This window comes from Phyllobates terribilis, unplaced genomic scaffold (assembly GCF_046119375.1).
Source record: "Phyllobates terribilis strain yellow unplaced genomic scaffold, ASM4611937v1 Scaffold_8__6_contigs__length_399053987, whole genome shotgun sequence".
Taxonomy (NCBI): domain Eukaryota; kingdom Metazoa; phylum Chordata; class Amphibia; order Anura; family Dendrobatidae; genus Phyllobates; species Phyllobates terribilis.
In genome coordinates, this window is record NW_027362768.1 from 186,269,760 (window position 1) to 186,290,234 (window position 20,475).

At 46.0% G+C, this 20,475-nt stretch overlaps 2 protein-coding genes across 7 annotated transcripts in view; one reads left to right on the plus strand and one right to left on the minus strand.

Annotated features, from left to right (window-relative positions):
• The window catches only part of SLC44A5 (solute carrier family 44 member 5), a 160,594-nt gene that overhangs the window by 86,523 nt on the left and 53,596 nt on the right, over positions 1 to 20,475 (minus strand). For 2 of the 5 annotated variants that reach the window (XM_073643912.1, XM_073643909.1), the window contains exon 1: positions 1,880 to 2,155. The exons of the other annotated variants lie outside the window; for them this stretch is intronic. In XM_073643912.1, coding sequence (XP_073500013.1) covers positions 1,880 to 1,922 — 43 coding nt within the window. In that variant the 5' untranslated portion in view covers positions 1,923 to 2,155. Of the gene's footprint in view, positions 1 to 1,879; positions 2,156 to 20,475 lie in introns of those variants that run through there. 5 annotated transcript variants of the gene reach the window in all.
• Positions 1,854 to 20,475, plus strand: part of LOC141157084 (uncharacterized) — a 36,999-nt gene continuing 18,377 nt past the window's right edge. Inside the window, exon 1 of one of the 2 annotated variants that reach the window (XR_012247742.1) lies at positions 1,854 to 1,965. Coding sequence is in view for 1 of the 2 variants with exons in the window: in XM_073643918.1 (XP_073500019.1) it covers positions 2,583 to 3,503 (921 nt within the window). In the remaining variant the exon portion in view is untranslated. Of the gene's footprint in view, positions 1,966 to 2,463; positions 3,504 to 20,475 lie in introns of those variants that run through there. The other variant, XM_073643918.1, reaches the window with a different exon arrangement.

The window sequence follows — 20,475 nt, forward strand, 5'->3', positions numbered from 1 at the left end:
ATAAATGGAACAGTGGTCGAGCATGTGCATCCGCGCCATTCTAACAGGGATAAAAGTGCCCCATCTTGGCAATAGGGGGGGTTCCCAGCAATCAGTGCCGCACCCATCTAACAGTTATCGCCTAACTTGTTCCAACTGGACATCCCCTTTAAAATAATAATCTTTTTATTTATATAGCGCTAACATATTCGGCAGCGCTTTACATACACAATCATCACTGTCCCCATTGGGGCTCACAATCTACATTCCCTATCAGTATGTCTTTGGAGTGTGGGAGGAAACCCACACAAACATGGGGAGAACATACAAACATGGGGAGAACATACAAACTCCTTACAGATGTTGTTCTTGGTGGGATTTGAACCCAGGACCCCAGCGCTGCAAGGCTAACCACTGAGCCGCCCCTTTAATAGGGTTGTTCCCATTGGAAAACCTCCCTTTGTTAAAAGACTTCCCCAATTTTCCGCTGACCATCGCTGCTGAAATCCCGGGTGATCAGCTGTGATCGGTATAGGAGCCTGGCAGTAAGTGTTCAATGTGGCTGCAGCGCCACCATTGGAGTGAGGAAGTATTGCAATACTCCATGTAATGCAGGGCAGGGCAAGTCCTCCAGAGTGAGAGGCGCTCTCTGTATGGAGGTCTCGAGTAAGAGACACCTTACTATTATATAGTAATAACACAAACTATCCCTACCGACTGCCCCATACATCTGCGTGCTGTGCTTCTCCAGAAGTCATCTCTCCCGACCCCCTCATTCAATGGGGAGAGCATTTTTTAATGACGTTTTTGATATATTTTTGCAGCGCTCCTTCACAACGCTTCTTTTAAAAACGATTGTTTAAAAAAAAAAAAAAAAAAAAATCGCCATAAATTTCAAGTATCATGTTTCCTGAGCTTTCTTTTATTTTTCCTGTTTTCCAAAATTTATACAGTAAAATACAAAGAGTGGCGGAACAGAAATAATGTAATAATGTCAACTACTCGGAAAAACTTCACCAAGATGCTCCGCATGTAATGTGCGCGCGTCATCTTCTTTCGGACAGATTCATTAATATCTCACTGTTTTCTAATGAGGTTCATGACATAAAAATGCCACAAAAAAAACACCCGGTACTCCGTCCATGAGGACTCTCAAGAAAATACTCCTGACCCCCAAAAACTCTCAAACTGAGACATTTTGGGGGGGAATTTACTAAGAATGACATTTCAAATATTGACCTTAAACAGATGCGGCTGGTGAAAGAGAAGCTGAATTGATGAAGAGGAGCGCACGCCTTAATAAATTTGGTGCCTGTGACTGTTTGTGCACCAGCTATTGGAAATATATATTTCAGCACAAATTTACCCCAATTTCTGCCCTTGACCGTGCCCCAACCCCAGCCCCCGCCCTTGATCGTGCCCCAACCCCAGCCCCCGCCCATGATCGTGCCCCAACCCCAGCCCCCGCCCTTGATCGTGCCCCAACCCCAGCCCCCGCCCTTGACCGTGCCCCAGCCCCTGCTCTGGACCCTGCCCCACTATCTCTGTTCATACATAGAAAAGTAGCGTGACCAATATAAAATAAAAGGCGCAAACATTTGTGCAAAACAGAAGTTAACAAAACTTTGCTACTTTGTATCTAAAATTGGCCCAAAGAACGTTATAAAAGGACATTTTATAATTTTCAATGGCGTTTTTAGCACAAATAACGGCAGTATAAACGCTGTGTGTAAATGCAGCCATATCTGTGCACCCGTGTGTTTGGGTGGGATCGTTATTTGGCGCCCTCTCGCTGAATGTCGCCTCTGTCGCTCATTTCCTGGTGTCGTCCTCACGTACAAGAGATTTACATGATGAACTTTACACCGTGACCTGACAGATATTAAAGGGCCCCATTTACCGTGTTTCCCGTAGTAGTTCTCCTCGCCGCGGTCATTGGCCATGTTTCTGCAGCGTCTTCTCTCCTCCGGGATATTTTTAGTTAAGGTAATAAGCCGCGATTCCAGCGCATGAGACGGCGCACAAAACACTCTTTAACTAGGTTAAAAATAAACCTGTTCAGAGGCTCCGTCTGCTGCAGGAAGAGTCAGCGACTGTGGGAAGCCAGCGGCCGGCCCACACCGACAAATCACACCTTCCACACATGTACTGAGCAACACACTGTCCTAATATCAACGGCACCTAACGAGCGCAGCTCTGGAGTATAATACAGGCGGTAACTCAGGATCAGTACAGGATCAGTAATGTAATGTATGTGCACAGGGACTGCACCAGCAGAATAGTGAGTGCAGCTCTGGAGTGTAATAAAGGATGTAACTCAGGATCAGTAATGTAATGTATGTATACAGTGACTGCACCAGCAGAATAGTGAGTGCAGCTCTGGAGTATAATACAGGAGGTAACTCAGGATCAGTAATGTAATGTATGTACACAGTGACTGCACCAGCAGCATAGTGGGTGCAGCTCTGATCAGCTGCTAGTCAGTGTGCTGATTGCGGGTGTGGTGGCTGCAGATCCTGCTGTGAGCTCCTGATCTCTGAGAACCAACACCTCTCCTGGGGACCTGCTCTCTCTCTTTCCCGGAGGGAGAGCTGGTTTCTGGGATGAGTGAAGGAGCCAAGCCCCAGGCTTCTGCTTCCCGAACCAGGCCGGCGGGGGGCAGAAGAAACCAGCAACCGGCCTGCACATCAGAGAACTCGGGGGTGAGACGCTGCACCAGGAGTCGCAGCAATGTGGCTCCTACTCCTCCCGGGATTGTGGAGACCCCTAGAAGCCGCACGGCTTCCAGCATGGAGGTAAAGCCTGACAGCGGCGTGCATCATGGTGCTCCTTCCGGAGGAAAGCGGAGTGCTCACGGAGGTGAGGCCGACCTCCCTGAGGGGGGTTGGGCGCTGCAGGGACCCCGGGAGTCTGTGTCCACCTATGCCTACCGGGTCATGATTCGCCTCCGTGAGTATGAAGATGCCAGTAAGCTCATCAGGAGGCTCCGGGAGGAGCTGTGCTGCACAAGCGCCAAAGCTGCGGGGGCCTCCAAACAGAGCAAGGCTAAACTCCAGGCCGAGGTAAAGCGACTGACCAGCGAGATTCACCTGCTGGAACTGAGGAAAGCTGACATCAGGGAGCAGAGTGGTCATTTCAAAGAAAAACTAATAAATAAAGACCGCTTTAGAGAAATGGCTGATACCAGAGAGCAAAGGCAGATGGGGCTGCAGCCTGAGAGCCAGGTGGATGATGAGAGTGATGATGACCAGCAGCAAGCCCCACCTGGCAGCCTGCAAAGTCACCCGCAGGCCACGTGCAGCGAGCTCCCAGCAGGACAGGCGACAGTGACATCCGGTCGCAGTTCTGCCGGCTCTGGGGAGGACAGTGACAGCAGCGGCCAGGGAGGGGCGCTAATGGCGGAGATTAAGCTCCTGGAGTCCCCAGTGTGCCTCCAAAACTTCCATCTTGGTGACGATCTACCAGAAGAGGCACCTGGGGGCCACAAAAAGGCAAAGAAGACCAAGCCAAAGCTGCAGGAGGCGGTAAGATACGTATATGCCCCCCTCCCTGTACCCCCTGAGTCGGCGGCAGGTTCAGCTCGCTGTATAAGCCCCGTTGCCCAGCCCAGCCCGGGTTCTGCTGTGGATCCGGTGCAAAGGCGTGGGGAGATTACAGAGCGCGGTAGTGAGGCGCAGAGCTCCGTCTCTGCTTGTAGTAGCGGGGACGCAGCAGGAGGTGCATCAGCCGAGAGGCTGGACAGTGAGGGCGGCCCGGCGGTGGGCGTTCCATCAGGCCACGATGCTGTGGTGCGCTCCTCAGTGGGAGGGGGGAGCAGCCCGGTGTCGGGGGCAGCTCCGGTAGCCTCAGCACCTCTGAATGCTGTTGCCGCTGATCACTTAGTTGAGAAGCGACGGCAGTGTGAGGGGGCTGAGCGTTCCGGTCCTCCCACGAAAGTGCTATTTTGTGTTGGCGTCGCTGGTCCGGAAGATCCTGATGCTAAAGATCAGCGGCGCCTAACAACATCTAAAGATCAGCGGCACATTATTCCGAATGCCAAACAACGGAAATTACCGACCAATGATGTGGAGGGCACACATAAGACCGGGGGTGAGGTCGCCTCCAGTTCTATGGAGGTGACTGAGCCCCTTGTGCCTGATGCAGAGGTCAAAATGTCATCCGCCATTGTTACTGGTCCAGCAGGAATGAATGTGGTGGTGGGGGTGAATGAGGCTAATTCATTGTCTAGTGGTGTGGTTGCTGGTTTGGTGGAGGGTGAGATGGACGTGGGTAATGGTGTTGCTGTTCGGGCTGATGTGGTCACTGGTCCGGTTGCCCCCCCGGGGGTGGCAACACCTGTCCAGAGTTATGCCAGTGTCACTTCCGGGGCAAATAGGGCATCCTCCTTGTCTCCGGGCTTTGGGGACGGCATGTTGCAACGGCGCCTTCTGGAGGCTCTAAAGAAGGGGGAGAGATCACTAATGGTAGAGGGTCGAGAGGTTGATCTATCCTTCTGGATAGAGAGGCATGGCCTCGGGGCCTTCCGAGAGCAAAAAGGGGGGGATACAGTGTGGTCCCTCCCAACAGCCGGGCCAGGCAGTGTGCGTAGGAATGTGGTCCCTCTTCGGTGGAGGGGCAGTGATGCATGTCCTCCAAGGTCTAAAGTTGTGGAGCTCCTGCTGAGGATGGGCTTCAAGGCGATTGACATCTACGCCTTGGTACATCCCTATTCCACGCCTGAGTTTGATATCAGCTTTGTTCGGCCGGAGGGGCTTGAGCTCTTCTGGGCGAATTATGAGCTGGCAAAAAATGAGCCCGGCTGGCGAGACTTTGCCGTTCAGGCAGTGTCTCGCCAAAACCAGATCAAGAAAGTGACCGTGATGACTCGTAACGAGTCGCTTTCTTGCTATGACATCATGACGTGGCTTGGTCGGTATGGAGAGGTGGTGGAGATGCCAAAGAAAAACCGCAACGAGTTTGGTATCTGGTCAGGGGCCTGGACGTTTATGGTAAAACTTAAGCGTTCAGGTGGTACGGTTGCCCACATTCCATCGTCTGCCTTCCTGGGTAGGGATCGTATCCTGGTCTTCTACCAGGGGCAACCGAAGCTCTGTCACAGGTGCGGCGACCCCACACACTTCAGTGCAAACTGCACTGTGCAGAAATGCTCGTTGTGTGGGGGTGTCGGCCATCTTGCCGCCTCTTGTGTGGAGATTAGGTGCCACCTGTGTGGTGAGTTAGGTCACCCATTCAGCCGTTGTCCTCGCTCCTTCGCTAATGCAGTCGAGACCCCGGTGGGAGTAAGCCGTGAGGCCGATTCTGCTGGGGAGGGGACTAGCAGGGGTGGGGGAGCCGAGGGGCCAGGGAAGAAAAGCAATAAAAAGACGCCTGCCCAGCTGAGGCGTCTAGACAAGCGCAGACAGGAGAGGGAGCGGGGCAAGCCCCAGACTACCGGGGCAGCCCCTGTCCTGGATGCCAGTCTTGCTGCTGAGGCCCCGAGGGATGATGAGTTGGATGAGGAGGTCAGGAGGATCCACAGGGAGGAAACCGCCTCTGCCTCAGAATCCTCCCATTATGAAAGTATGGATGAGGATAATAAGCGGTGGCTAGAGAACAAGCGTAAGCTCGGCACCAAAAAGAAGAGAAAGAAGGGAGATAAAACATCTTCTCCCGCTCTGACCAAGGTACCTAAGGAAGGTAAAACTGACTCCCCTCTGGTTGGTCTTTCTAACCGGTTCCAAGCCCTTGATAACATCTCTTCCTCTGAGGAGGAGGCCGAGGGTGAGGTTCCGGCTTCAGCGGAGCTTACAGGGGGTGCCGAGTCTCCTTCTCCTGGGGATGCAGGGTCCTTGGGGGGAGGGACTGGCCCAGAGTCCGGAGACGAGGATGAGAAAAGAAGGAAAAATGTGGGAATGGACACCTCTGTGTCATTAAAGAGGGGGAAGGATTCCTCCTCTGAGGCAGAGGGTAAGGGGAGTGGGAAGAAGAAAGCCATCTAACTCAATCACCAATGATGGCGGTACCCACTCCGTTGACGCTGGCTTCCATTAATGTCGCCAGCATTAAGTCAAATATGGCTAGATTTGCGGCCTTTGATTTTCTCAGCCGGGTTGAAGCTGACATTTTCTTTTTGCAAGAGACCAGGCTGCCAAATATGGCAGAGGTGTTTATAGCTAAGAGGGAGTGGAGACTCGGGCCCTCCTATTGGTCTCTTGCGGCCGAGCCGTATAGCGGAGTGGCGGTCCTTTTTACCGCACCAGTAGAATGCCGACGGGTTATTGAGCTAGAAATGGGGAGGTGCCTGATATTAGATGTCCTCATGAAGGGACAGGAGCTTCGGCTCATTAACATTTATGGTCCCCAATCTAAGTGGGACCGGAAGTGTCTCTTTACGAGGATCAAGCCCTACCTTTTTAGGAGTCGGCAGGTCGTCTTTGGAGGGGACTTCAACACTGTCACGAGGCCCCGGGATAGAGGAGGTTCCAGAGACAAGCTGACTTATGATAGCGTCGCCCTTAATAGTATAGCTAGTGAGGCTCGCCTGGTGGATGTCCACATCCGGCACACCCCAGGCCACGAGGGGTTCACCTATCATAGAGGTAACTGTAGGTCCAGGATAGACAGGTTTTATTTAAAGGAGGAAGCCGTCTCTTCAGCAGTATCTGTTGTTGAGGTGGAGTTCTCCGATCACTGTATGATTTTGTTTTCCCTGAATGTTACAGAGACCCCCCGGATGGGAAGAGGCTTTTGGAGGCTCAATTCGTCTCTCTTGGAAGAAGCGGAGATAAGACAGTCCTTTGAGGATTTTCTTCAGAGCCAGGTACCCTTACTGGATCTTTGTAGTAGTAAGTCAGAGTGGTGGGAGATGTTCAAGAAAAGGGTGGCGAGATTCTTCCGCCAGCTCTCGAGCCTCAGGAGCCTGGACAGGTATCGCCTGTATCAGGGCCTGAGGAGGAAACTCGAGCATCTTGTCTCAACTGGAGGTAGCCGCGAGGAGATCTCCAGAGTGAAATCTTTGCTAATGAGGTGTCAGTATGATAGACACGCATCTTTGGTTTTTGAGAGGGATTACGGGAAGTACCGCTCGCCCGACCCTTACAGAAACTGCAAGATGTCAGTGAATAGTAAAGTTGTTACAGGACTGGTTGACACTGCGGGGTCCCTAAAAAGATCCAGATCGGGGATCCTGGAGGTCGTCAGATCCTTCTACTCGCACCTCTTGGGGAAGAGGGATCTGGATTGGGATGAGATGTCGGCTTTTCTGGCTGAAGCCGTCCCCGAACCAGAGGTAGACCCCTTTCTTGGCGTTTTGACAGAGATGATCAGGGAAGAGGAAGTTAAGTTGGCGATTGAAGGGCTTGCCCTGAAGAAATCTCCCGGTCCGGATGGCTTAACATCTGAATTCTATAAGACCTTTAAGGACGCCTTGGTTCCCCTCTTGACTGAGGTATTCAATGAGTGTCTTTCCTCGGGCACTCTGCCAAAGTCAATGAGGAGGTCTGCCCTGATCATCTTGTCAAAGGGTAAGGACCCATCTTGCATTGAGAATTGGCGTCCCATAGCGCTTCTCAATGCAGACAGGAAGGTTTTGGCAAAAGTGCTGTTTAATCGGCTGGTGAAATTTGCACCCCAGCTCCTTTCGGGGGCCCAGCATTGCTCTGTTCCGGGCCGCAGTACAATTAGTGCTGTACTCTGTGTCCGAGAGGCGGTGGAGCAGGGTAGGGCTGGCCACTGGAAGGGGTACATGCTGTCATTGGACCAGGCAAAAGCGTTTGATCGGGTTAATCATGAGTACCTCTGGTCTGTCCTTCTGAGGTATGGCCTGCCGGGGGGGTTCGTTGATTGGCTTAAGACCTTGTACGCTGGGGCAGAGAGTTTCCCGCTTGTGAACGGTTGGATTGGCAGCTCTTTTGAGGTTGGGTGTGGTGTTCGCCAGGGTTGTCCCTTGAGCCCGCTACTGTACGCGTTTTCGATTGACCCACTTCTTAGGAGGGTGGAGCGTGGACCGTTAGCTGGGATCGGGATGGACCGGGCAGCACCGGAAGCCACTCTGAGAGTGGTGGCGTATGCCGATGACGTCACCGTTTTTGTTTCCTCTGATGGGGAGGCAGAATGGCTGATGTCAGAGGTAAATCGCTACTAGGAGGCATCCGGGTCTAAGATCAACCGGGATAAGTGTGAGAGTTTCTGGCTGGGAGGAGGAGATCCTGGTTTTCATCTCCCGGACACCCTTCCAGAACCCAAAGTCTCTGCAAAAGTTCTTGGCATCGAATTTGGCCAGGGGGATTACCCCAAACAAAATTGGGACAGCAGGCTAGAGATCGCCACTCAGAAGGTGAACCAATGGAAGGGTTGGTCTTTGACCCTAAGGGAAAGGGTAAACCTGATCAAAACTTACCTGCTCCCTTTGCTGATCTATCTGGGCAGTGTGTGCATCTTGCCAGAGCCTCTCTGTACTCGGGTCTACAGTTTGTTCTTTCAACTGTTATGGGGGAATAGACTGAACCTGGTCAAGAGGGAGGTTACTTACCATACGAGGAGACTAGGAGGGTTGGGTATGGTCAACCCTGTGGTATTCCTTGTGAATACCTTCATTAAGATCAATATTGCAAACCTCTGGAAAGAGAGGGCTCCTCCGTGGGTATTCTCCTGTAAGGGATGGTTTCAGCCTTTCTTCCAGGAATGGGAGACAGGAGGGCAAGTGAAGGATCTCCGCACACCGCATGGACATCTCCCGGCTTACGCTACCGTGGTTCTGAAGGTAATTCGCCGGTGGGGTCTGGGAATGTGGGAGGTCAGGACTCTGCCAAGGAAGCTCCTTGACAAAAGGGTTCTGTTGACCCATTTTCAGAGGCCTCTGGCGCTCAGGGATTGCCCAAGTCGGGATCTTGGGGTGGGTCTGCATCTTTTGAATTCTATCAGGATCCCCTCGAAGGTTTGGGACTTGGCTTGGCGCTGCTTCCATGGGAAACTGTGTGTGAGGGACAATCTGAAGTGTAGGAGCTCTGAGGACAGGAACTGTCCTCGGGAGCATTGTGGTACCATGCTTGAAAGCATGGACCACTTCCTGCTTTGTTGTCCCTTTAACACAGAGGTGTACAACAGGGTGGGCGCCTCCATTGGATGGCCCCGGCTGGCTGGTCTCTCTTATGCGGAATGGGCCTATGGAGCATTCGGGGACCTGGGTGGTCGGGACCGCTGCACCTTATTTCTAGTTAGCGCAGTGGTTAGGTATCACACGTGGAACGCACGGTGCTTAGTATCGACGCAGCGGAAAATCCTCCCAGTGGACGATGTGTTTAGGACCATACTCGGTGACCTGGTGAAGGTGCGTTCTCTGGAATATGAGAGACTGGGTACATGGAGGGCCGCTCTCCTCTGGAGGGGCTTTTCTTTTAGTGTGCCCTAGTCTGGTCATCTCCTCTCCTGGTGGTGGGCTGCTGCTGACACCATAGATTTTTGTTTTATTGATCAGTGGACAGTGATGTAGGGCTGCAGGCGCTGAACTTGGGCTTTGTCAGTTGTGGTTATTGTATTGTTTGTTTCTGTATATATTGTATATATGGGTTTGGGTGTAGGTGTTAGGTTGGGTGGAGGGAAAAGGGGGGAGGTGGGTTCATCTTGTGGGACACTGGTTATTTGGGTGAAAAACTGGCACTGCCTGATCTGGCCTATGGACGTTGGACATGGACTGAGGCGCAGGACCAGCTCTCAGGTCAGTGCCGGGGAGGGACTGGTGGGCTCGAGTGTGGGGGGTTTTGTTTTGTCTTGTATATATTTGTATAGTTAGCATTTATTTTATTTATTTAAAAAAAAATATATAAAATGTATATAATTTGTCGGTTATTGTTTATTATATTGTTATTCTTTTGTTTGGTAACCGGACCAGATGTCATGGTGTAGGTAGTTATTATTGTGTATATATGTATAATATGTGTGTGAGGAGAGAGGGAGCGGCTGGACCAGTTCATTACATTGTTTATTTCCTGGTTATTAATTTTATGTTTCTGTTATTATTATTGTTATGTTTTTCATTTTTATAATAAAAGATCTACAGGATGTAACTCAGGATCAGTAATGTAATGTATGTACACAGTGACTGCACCAGCAGAATAGTGAGTGCAGCTCTGGAGTATAATACAGGATGTAACTCAGGATCAGTAATGTAATGTATGTACACAGTGACTGCACCAGCAGAATAGTGAGTGCAGCTCTGGAGTATAATACAGGATGTAACTCAGGATCAGTAATGTAATCTATGTACATAGTGACTGCACCAGCAGAATAGTGAGTGCAGCTCTGGAGTATAATACAGGATGTAACTCAGGATCAGTAATGTAATGTATGTACACAGTGACTGCACCAGCAGAATAGTGAGTAAAGCTCTGGAGTATAATACAGGATGTAACTCAGGATCAGTAATGTAATGTATGTACACAGTGACTGCACCAGCAGAATAGAGAGTGCAGCTCTGGAGTATAATACAGGATGTAACTCAGGATCAGTAATGTAATGTATGTACACAGTGACTGCACCAGCAGAATAGTGAGTGCAGCTCTGGAGTATAATACAGGATGTAACTCAGGATCAGTAATGTAATGTATGTACACAGTGACTGCACCAGCAGAATAGAGAGTGCAGCTCTGGAGTATAATACAGGAGGTAACTCAGGATCAGTAATGTAATGTATGTACACAGTGACTGCTCCAGCGGAATAGAGAGTGCAGCTCTGGAGTATAATACAGGAGGTTACTCAGGATCAGTAATGTAATGTATGTACACAGTGACTGCACCAGCAGAATAGTGAGTGCAGCGCTGGGGTATAATACAGGATGTAACTCAGGATCAGTAATGTAATGTATGTACACAGTGACTGCACCAGCAGAATAGTGAGTGCAGCTCTGGAGTGTAATAAAGGATGTAACTCAGGATCAGTAATGTATGTACACAGTGACTGCACCAGCAGAATAGTGAGTGCAGCTCTGGAGTATAATACAGGGTGTAACTCAGGATCAGTAATGTAATGTATGTACACAGTGACTGCACCAGCAGAATAGTGAGTGCAGCTCTGGAGTGTAATACAGGATGTAACTCAGGATCAGTAATGTAATGTATGTACACAGTAACTGCACCAGCAGAATAGTGAGTGCAGCTCTGGAGTATAATACAGGATGTAACCCAGGATCAGTAATGTAATGTATGTACACAGTGACTGCACCAGCAGAATAGTGAGTGCAGCTCTGGAGTATAATACGGGATGTAACTCAGGATCAGTAATGTAATGTATGTACATTGTGACTGCACCAGCAGAATAGTGAGTGCAGCTCTGGAGTATAATACGGGATGTAACTCAGGATCAGTAATGTATTGTATGTACACAGTGACTCCATGAGCAGAATAGTGAGTGCAGCTCTGGAGTATAATACAGGATGTAATTTAGGATCAGTAATGTAATGTATGTACACAGTGACTGCACCAGCAGAATAGTGAGTGCAGCTCTGGAGTAAAATACAGGATGTAAATCAGGATCAGTAATGTAATGTATGTGCACGATGACTGCACCAGCAGAATAGTGAGTGCAGCTCTGGGGTATAATACAGGATGTAACTCAGGATCAGTAATGTAATGTATGTACACACTGACTGCACCAGCAGAATAGTGAGTGCAGCTCTGGAGTATAATACAGGATGTAACTCAGGATCAGTAATGTAATGTATGTACACAGGGACTGCACCAGCAGAATAGTGAGTGCAGCTCTGGAGTATAATACAGGATGTAACTCAGGATCAGTAATGTAATGTATGTACACAGTGACTGCACCAGCAGAATAGTGAGTGCAGCTCTGGAGTATAATACAGGAGGTAACTCAGGATCAGTAATGTAATGTATGTACACAGTGACTGCACCAGTAGAATAGTGAGTGCAGCTCTGGAATGGGAGGATTTATGTAAATGTGGCACAATGTGGGTAATTTTGGACTGATTTCACCATGGTATAAATCGATCTAACAAGAGTCCATCAGGAATTTCTTGCTGGATGTCAGGTTATCGCTATGGTATCTGATAGCTCCCGAACCACTAAAAGTAATAAAATACCACAATAAATCCAATAAATCAGGCGGGTTGCTCGGCAGCAGCGCTCATTCTCAGACCTGTCGGCAGCATTATCCCTGGGGTAGCACAAAGCACACTGCCCTATATCCGGCAGCACGGTGATAATACATACAGGCGGCTAGAAGCCTGTGTCTGCTTATCCGCTAATCCCAGGAGCTCCGCACTCGTATCCTGCTGACTGTAAGGGACAGATTATTACGCTCCAGATATATCGCGCTTATTTTCGGAATATCCACAGACTCTTCATAAAACATCTCAGGAATTATTGTGCCGGCAAATTCCAATAATCCAGCAGCAATGTCTGCTACCAACTAAAGCATAGCTGGATTACAAAGAAACAGCAGGTTAACCCCTCAGCTCCCAGGACCATGACGGGACGGGCATTTGGCAGCATTTATAAATACCGCACCATCGAGATCCAAGAAAAATGATGAAATGGAGCTCGGATTTCAATTACGTTTTTTTTCTATATGATTTTACTTAGAAATTGTAAATATATTCATCTTAATTCCCCGGAAAGATCCACGAACTGAGCAAGAAGCGTCATTAAATGGAGTCATTATAGATGAGTGATGGGGAAAATTAAATCAGATTTACCTCAACCTCAGATCTGAAATCATTACTTCATTTTCTTTTTAAAAAGACGAGTATAATTATTCAAATGTATGAAAATGTATCAGTGATCTCTCCCCGAAGACCTGATCTGCGAAACGTATGACTGATAAAGTAATGGAGAGCGGCGGCTCCGCGTCCCTATCAGATCAGAACACTAATATTAACCCGCAGCACACCACGGCTATTCTCCTAATTTCACCACTATGTGCTCATACATACACTAATATAATACTGCCCCTATATATACACAAGAATATAACTACTATAATACTGCACCCTGTGTACAAGAATATAACTACTATAATACTGCTCCTATGTACAAGAATATAACTACTATAATACTGCCCCCTATGTACAAGAATATAACTACTATAATACTGCCCCTATGTACAAGAATATAACTACTATAATACTGTCCCCTATGTACAAGAATATAACTACTATAATACTGCTCCTATGTACAAGAATATAACTACTATAATACTGCCCCCTATGTACAAGAATATAACTACTATAATACTGCCCCTATGTACAAGAATATAACTACTATAATACTGCCCCCTATGTACAAGAATATAACTACTATAATACTGCCCCCTATGTACAAGAATATAACTACTATAATACTGCCCCCTATGTACAAGAATATAACTACTATAATACTGCTCCTATGTACAAGAATATAACTACTATAATACTGCTCCCTATGTACAAGAATATAACTACTATAATACTGCTCCTATGTACAAGAATATAACTAAAATAATACTGCCCCTATATATACACAAGAATATAACTACTATAATACTGCACCCTGTGTACAAGAATATAACTAATATAATACAGCACCCTGTGTACAAGAATATAACTACTATAATACTGCTCCCTATGTACAAGAATATAACTAGTATAATACTGCCCCCTATGTACAAGAATATAACTACTACAATACTGCCCCTATGTACAAGAATATAACTACTATAATACTGCTCCTATGTACAAGAATATAACTAAAATAATACTGCCCCTATATATACACAAGAATATAACTACTATAATACTGCACCCTGTGTACAAGAATATAACTACTATAATACTGCTCCTATGTACAAGAATATAACTACTATAATACTGCCCCCTATGTACAAGAATATAACTACTATAATACTGTCCCTATGTACAAGAATATAACTAAAATAATACTGCCCCTATATATACACAAGAATATAACTACTATAATACTGCACCCTGTGTACAAGAATATAACTACTATAATACTGGCCCTATGTACAAGAATATAACTACTATAATACTGCTCCTATGTAAAAGAATATAACTACTATAATACTGCCCCTATGTACAAGAATATAACTACTATAATACTGCCCCCTATGTACAAGAATATAACTAAAATAATACTGCCCCCTATGTGCAAGAATATAACTAGTATAATACTGCTCCTATGTACAGGAATATAACTACTATAATACTGCTCCCTATGTACAAGAATATAACTACTATAATACTGCCCCTATGTACAAGAATATAACTACTATAATACTGCCCCTATGTACAAGAATATAACTACTATAATACTGCCCCTATGTACAAGAATATAACTACTATAATACTGCCCCTATGTACAAGAATATAACTAGTATAATACTGCTCCTATGTACAGGAATATAACTACTATAATACTGCTCCTATATACAAGAATATAACTACTATAATACTGCTCCTATATACAAGAATATAACTACTATAATACTGCTCCCTATGTACAAGAATATAACTACTATAATACTGCCCCCTATGTATAAGAATATAACTACTATAATACTGCCCCTATGTACAAGAATATAACTACTATAATACTGCCCCCCCTATGTACAAGAATATATCTACTATAATACTGCTGCTATGTACAAGAATATAACTACTATAATACTGCTCCTATATACAAGAATATAACTACTATAATACTGCTCCCTATGTACAAGAATATAACTACTATAATACTGCTCCCTATGTACAAGAATTTAACTACTATAATACTGCTCCTATGTACAAGTATATAACTACAATAGTACTGCCCTCTATGTACAAGAATATAACTACTATAATACTGCTCCTATGTACAAGAATATAACTACTATAATACTGCTCCCTATGTACAAGAATATAACTACTATAATACTGCTCCCTATGTACAAGAATTTAACTACTATAATACTGCTCATATGTACAAGTATATAACTACAATAGTACTGCCCTCTATGTACAAGAATATAACTACTATAATACTGCTCCTATGTACAAGAATATAACTACTATAATACTGCTCCTATGTACAAGAATATAACTACTATAATACTGCTCATATGTACAAAAATATAACTACTATAATACTGCCCCTATATACAAGAATATAACTACTATAATACTGCCCCCTATGTACAAGAATATAACTACTATAATACTGCCCCCTATGTACAAGAATATAACTCCTATAATACTGCCCCCATGTACAAGAATATAATTACTATAATACTGCCCCCTATGTAAAAGAATATAACTACTATAATACTGCCCCCTATGTACAAGAATATAACTACTATAATACTGCTCCCTATGTACAAGAATATAACTACTATAATACTGCCCCCTATGTACAAGAATATAACTCCTATAATACTGCCCCCATGTACAAGAATATAACTACTATAATACTGCCCCCTATGTAAAAGAATATAACTACTATAATACTGCTCCTATGTACAAGAATATAACTACTATAATACTGCCCCCTATGTACAAGAATATAACTACTATAATACTGCCCCCTATGTACAAGAATATAACTAGTATAATACTGCCCCTATGTACAAGAATATATCTACTATAATACTGCTGCTATGTACAAGAATATAACTACTATAATACTGCTCCTATATACAAGAATATAACTACTATAATACTGCTCCTATATACAAGAATATAACTACTATAATACTGCTCCTATATAGAAAATATAACTACTATAATACTGCCCCTATGTACAAGAATATAACTACTATAATACTGCCCCCTATGTACAAGAATATAACTACTATAATACTGCTCCTATGTACAAGAATATAACTACTATAATACTGCTCCCTATGTACAAGAATATAACTACTATAATACTGCTCCCTATGTACAAGAATTTAACTACTATAATACTGCTCATATGTACAAGTATATAACTACAATAGTACTGCCCTCTATATACAAGAATATAACTACTATAATACTGCTCCTATGTACAAGAATATAACTACTATAATACTGCTCATATGTACAAAAATATAACTACTATAATACTGCCCCTATATACAAGAATATAACTACTATAATACTGCCCCCTATGTACAAGAATATAACTACTATAATACTGCCCCCTATGTACAAGAATATAACTCCTATAATACTGCCCCCATGTACAAGAATATAACTACTATAATACTGCCCCCTATGTAAAAGAATATAACTACTATAATACTGCTCCTATGTACAAGAATATAACTACTATAATACTGCCCCTATGTACAAGAATATTACTACTATAATACTGCTCCCTATGTACAAGAATATAACTACTATAATACTGCCTCCTATGTACAAAAATATAACTACTATAATACTGCCCCCATGTACAAGAATATAACTACTATAATAATGCCCCCTATGTAAAAGAATATAACTACTATAATACTGCCCCTATGTACAAGAATATAACTACTATAATACTGCTTCCTATGTACAAGAATATAACTACTATAATACTGCCCCCTATGTAAAAGAATATAACTACTATAATACTGCCCCCTATGTAGAAGAATATAACTACTATAATACTGCTCCCTATGTACAAGAATATAACTACTATAATACTGCCCCCATGTACAAGAATATAACTACTATAATACTGCCCCCTATGTACAAGAATATAACTACTATAATACTGCCCCCTATGTACAAGAATATAACTACTATAATATTGCCCCCTATGTACAAGAATATAACTACTATAATACTGCTCCCTATGTGCAAGAATATAACTATAATATTGCCCCCTATGTACAAGAATATAACTACTATAATACTGCTCCTATGTACAAGAATATAACTACTATAATACTGCCCCCTATGAACAAGAATATAACTACTATAATACCGCCATCTATGTAAAAGAATATAACTACTATAATACTGCCCCCTATGTACAAGAATATAACTACTATAATACTGCCCGCTATGTACAAGAATATAACTACTATAATACTGCTCCTATGTACAAGAATATAACTACTATAATACTGCCCCCTATGAACAAGAATATAACTACTATAATACCGCCATCTATGTAAAAGAATATAACTACTATAATACTGCCCGCTATGTACAAGAATATAATTACTATAATACTGCCCTCTAGTAAGCCTGTCCCACTATGGGCTAGTCCCAAACCTTAACTCCTAACGTCACTATACATCTACATTCACTATTTATCCCTATACTACCTATCTTATACACTATGCCTTACACTGTACATTACCTATACAGACACAAGACATTATACACATTACATAATACATATCATGTGATTGGTGTCTTCAGGGGTAGGAACGCTGTAGCATCTTCCACCATCCTTTCAGCTTCTCTGTCCTCCACCTACATCCGCAGACATTAATATGGAGTCGTCCTCTGCAGATATAACGGTTCTCGCTCTTCTGGGAAGGATTTCTGTAAGATTTTGGAGACGTCTGTGGTAATTTTTATCCCTTTGTCAATTCCATTTGTGGGGTCAGACCCTGATTTTGGGGGGTCCGGGCTCACAATCTCCATTATAGGATGGGGCTGGGGTCCGGGCTCTGTGCGGCCTCATGGTCCCCCCATGTCTGTATGGAGCTTGTGCACTGGACGCAGTCATGGGGGACAGATAAGGGTCTTCCCCAAACTGTTCCCACAAAGCTGAATCTACAATTGTCCACAATGTCTTGAGCTGAAGATGAAGAATTCCCATCACTGGAGCTGAGGGTCCGCGGCCGCCCCCTGATAACAGCCCAGAGCATTATCCTCCTCCACCATCTGTACAGAGGCACAATGCAGTCAGGGGGTAACGTCCTCCTGGAATCACGAAACCCCGACTCCTCCATCAGACGCAGATAGAGAAGTGCGATCCATCACTGCACAGAACACGTCTCCTCCAGAGTCCAGTGGTGGCGGCTTTACACCACTCCATCCAACGCTCGGCATTGTGCTTGGTGATGTACGGCTGCAAGCAGCCGGTCGACCATGAAGCTCCCGGCAGGGGGCGCAGTGTTTGTGATTATACCAGAGGAGGTCTGGACTCTGCAGTTATGGGGTCAGCAGAGGGGTGGTGACTTTTTTACCTTCTGCTCCTCAGCACTCGGCCCCCCGCCCTGTAACGTTATGGGGTCTTCACTTCATGACTGAGTTGCTGCGGTTCCTTTCGCTTCTCAATTTGAAGGACGGACTTGTTACCCCGGTGGCTCCTATTACAGGACCGCGCTGGTATCCGTTAGTTCTGCACCACCGGCTGCTCTGTCACATGGTAATAAAAGAAAAAGGCATGGCGGGGGGCCGGACGGTGGGCGATGGGCCGGATGTTATACACAGAAAGGTACAGGGGCCAGATGTTATACACCGGGGTGGGGGGTGAGGGGCCGGATATCATACACTGGGGGGACAAGGGGCCGGATGTTATACACCGGGGTGGTGAGCTAGGGGCCGGATGTTATACACCAGGGGGACGAGGGGCTGGCTGTTAAACACAGGGGGGACGAGGGGCTAGATGTCATACACCTGGGGGACGAGGGGACAGATGTTATACAGGAAGGGGTCGGATGTTATTTACCAGGCGGGGCGAGGGGTCGGATGTTATACACCGGGGGGGGCGAGGGGCCGGATGTTATACACCAGCGGGGGGGGGGGGGGGCGCTAGGTGCCGGATGATATACACCAGGTGGACGAGGGGCCGGATGTCATACACCGGGGGGACGAGGGGCCGGATGTTATACACAGAGGGGCCGGAAGTTATACACTAGGGAGGGGGCGCGAGGGGCCGGACGTTATACACCTGGGGGACGAGGGGCCGGATGTTATACACCAGGGGGATGAGGGGCCGGATGTTATACACAGAGGGGCCATATGTTATACACCAGGGGGGGCGCGAGGGGCCGGATGTTATACACCGGGGGGGTGAGGGGCCGGATGTTATATACTGGGGGGTGAGGGACCAGATGTTATACACCGGGGGCCATGAAAAACCAGTGATTCAGACGTGTGGCCCACTCCTGTTCTCCATATAGTGTCTGTATAATAATAGTTAGGCCATAGGAGCTGATTGGATCACATGCAGTAATTCACATTTTTATTGCAGCCTCGGTGTCTATCACTGTTCAGTCTTTTCCTTCCTTGGTCCTGAGCCAAATGGGAGCAAAAATCTGCAAACGCCGCTAAACTGCAGCCTTCTGGGATATCTGCTGCCATATTGGGTGACATCAGTGCAATCACATAAGGCAATGACCTCCGGGGGCGGCCGGATCAGCGGCCTTATGTCACTAATGTAATAAGTCCGTCCACACAAAGCGCCCGCGCCGTGACCCACAGGTCTGCTGTCACCATTTCTATAGACCGGCACCGAGCACTAGCGTCAGCGGCGACAACACATGAAAGGCGATGGGTCCGTGCACTGACAGAACCTCACCATTACCCTACAGGTTGTGTCCTGGACAATCCCAGCGGAGCTCTGACCCCGGGTATTGCAGAGTGACGTGGCAGCCATATATTCATCGCCACAAATGAGATCGAATCCCACAAGGACAATGTAGTGGGACTTTCCCAAAGGGTTTTACTGCTTTATCCTGATGGGATCGGATCCGACTCATGGCAATCAGTAAGTATGGCTCCCATACAGGGGTCTTATATGTCCGTGTGAATCAGGAATGGATGGGTTATTTCCAAAATTAAACAGATCCCTACAAGTCCTGAGAATAGGGATCAAAATGCTAAGCTGCAATAGAGAAGTGTCCGCGCACGTGCACAACCTCTCCGATCAAGCCGACTTTGGACGCCGATCTCAGGATTGGTGATGATCCCAGAAGTCAGACCCCCATCAATCCGAAGAGCAGGGGTCTGAAATGCCCCATTGGACCAGGACTGTGGACGCACAAGCGCAACATCATCGCATTCATTGTCTATGGGACGCTGGAAAACACCAACACAATTCTGAGCCCGTTCCCGTTCCCCGTGGTCAGATTCCACCGATCAAAAAGTTATTATTGATCCTGTGGACAAGTGATAATCTTCAGTGTTGGGAATAACCGTTCAAGAGGCCTAAACAGTAATGGCCTGGTGTTAGAATAGGATAAATGCTCCAAAGATGTAGGTCGGACCCCCTGGACCCCGCTAATCACCAGTACGAAGGGAGGACCACAGTCCGTTCATTGTTTTCCAAGGCTCATCCGGGTTCTGCCATCTTGCAACAAAAGTAGGGGAGGGGAGCATGGAGGTTAGGTGGTCATCCACCTCCTGAATCCAGCCCCCTTCTCCCACCCTTGGTGTTAGTTTTGCGTTCCAGTACATTTTCTGAAATAACTGGAGCAGATGAGGATCGTGCTGTAAAGAAATTTCCACTTTCTAGGAGTTGAGAAACGTGTATAAAATATTCATATCCGCACGATCTCTATATAGAATTGCTAAAATAAACCACAGAAAA